Genomic DNA, 1,530 nt, shown 5'->3' on the forward strand with positions numbered 1-1,530 from the left:
GTGCTGTCACATCTGCTGTCTTAGAGAAAAACATAAAATAATGGCAAAACATTAGAAAGTCTATTATAAAGAAAGTGTTAGGAAACTGACAGTTTAGAAATCTACATAATGAGTCTGCAGTCTGACTCTGCTCTCAGACAGCAGGACCTGCCCTGCTCAGATAAAACTTTGACTCTGGTTTTCTTGATTGGTTGAAAGCAGTGTCAGTTAGACCATCAACACTAGATTGAAGGCAACAACAACACACATTTTTTTCTTCTCATCCTTACCATCAGGAAATGTGTTGCAGAGAAGGCCAGGTGAAATGACATTTAATTGTTTCTGCCTGACAATTTAAGACCTTTGTGCATCATATTATGACTAATGTGAACCTTTTTTAAACAAATTTAAGACTTTTTAAGGACTTAATATAAGACACATTAATTTAATTTTTTTGACTCTGTATAAGAAAATTTTTTTTTAAAAATCATGTTGTTGAACTGAGTTTACAGATTACTGACTGTTTTTTTGCACGCTAAGAGGCATTGTGAAAGCATTTTAGCTTCACTGATCACTAATGAGTGCCATTCATAGCACATGCTCCTCTACAGATGTCCGCTCTAAGTAAACAAACAAAGCTTAATCTGGTGTGGAGGCATGTAAAGCCTGGAGTACCACTGGCCTAATAATGCTCTGGGGAAAACCCTGCAAAACTGTTTATCAACAGCACTTTGAACTATTCTGCCATTTGTAAATGTGTTTTAAACTCCACTACTGAATCATGTGTACTGCAGCAATACATCATTCTGAAATCATTTNGTCTTTTTATTTTTTTCCCCCGACACCGGAGGAGGGAAAAAAAGAAAAGACTGCAACCCGCGATGAGGAAAACACGTTTGTTCCACTTAGCTCACGGTTTTTATTTTTTCTAAAACGCAGTTTTAAATTTAAGTGTAAGAGCCTGTAGGACATTAAAAAAGCAATAAATCAAATAAAAAATTACCTTCCAACCAGTGCTCCAACCATATAAAGTAGCTCTCCTCTCACGTCCTTTCCTCCGTCCTCTTTTCCCAACAGGCGTTGATATCTCCACTGAGGTTGACATGTATGCATTTTGGACAAACAAATGTAAAACATTTACCCACAGAAGTGGAAAACTTCTTTCGTGCTCTCTTACTGCTGTGACTCATAACGTGACGGCCGCCATATTGCTTGCGATACAAGTTGCGTGCTATCAATACAACCACAAATTTTACGCTACGTAACTGTAATATTAAAAAATAGCTGCTTTCGCTTTGGAAATTAAGTGAGTCCACACACCAGCTTGGCTTAAACTTCAGAAATTTAAAACATTGTATTGCAACAGCATTGTACTGCAAGTGGCTAACAGCAACAGAAAATGGTGTACAAAAAGAACAAATACTTACTCACCAAATTTGTGCTCCAAGGATGAATATGACGAAAAAAAATAAAGCCACATGTCAGGAATCGTCTTCTTCCATGTGTCGTCTTCGCATCGCAGCGAACAACTAACTGCGGAAGTGAGCGCCA

The 1,530-nt window shown here is 37.7% G+C and overlaps 1 protein-coding gene across 1 annotated transcript in view; it reads right to left on the minus strand.

Annotated features, from left to right (window-relative positions):
* Positions 1–1,530, minus strand: part of LOC106536841 (uncharacterized) — a gene marked incomplete at its 5' end in the record, with an annotated part of 6,666 nt that extends 5,136 nt beyond the window's left edge. Inside the window, 2 exon segments of the mRNA XM_014034177.1 lie at positions 983–1,071; positions 1,411–1,530. Coding sequence (XP_013889631.1) covers positions 983–1,071; positions 1,411–1,530 — 209 coding nt within the window.

This window comes from Austrofundulus limnaeus, unplaced genomic scaffold, assembly GCF_001266775.1.
Source record: "Austrofundulus limnaeus strain Quisiro unplaced genomic scaffold, Austrofundulus_limnaeus-1.0 Scaffold2001, whole genome shotgun sequence".
In the NCBI taxonomy this organism is placed as follows: Eukaryota; Metazoa; Chordata; class Actinopteri; order Cyprinodontiformes; family Rivulidae; genus Austrofundulus; species Austrofundulus limnaeus.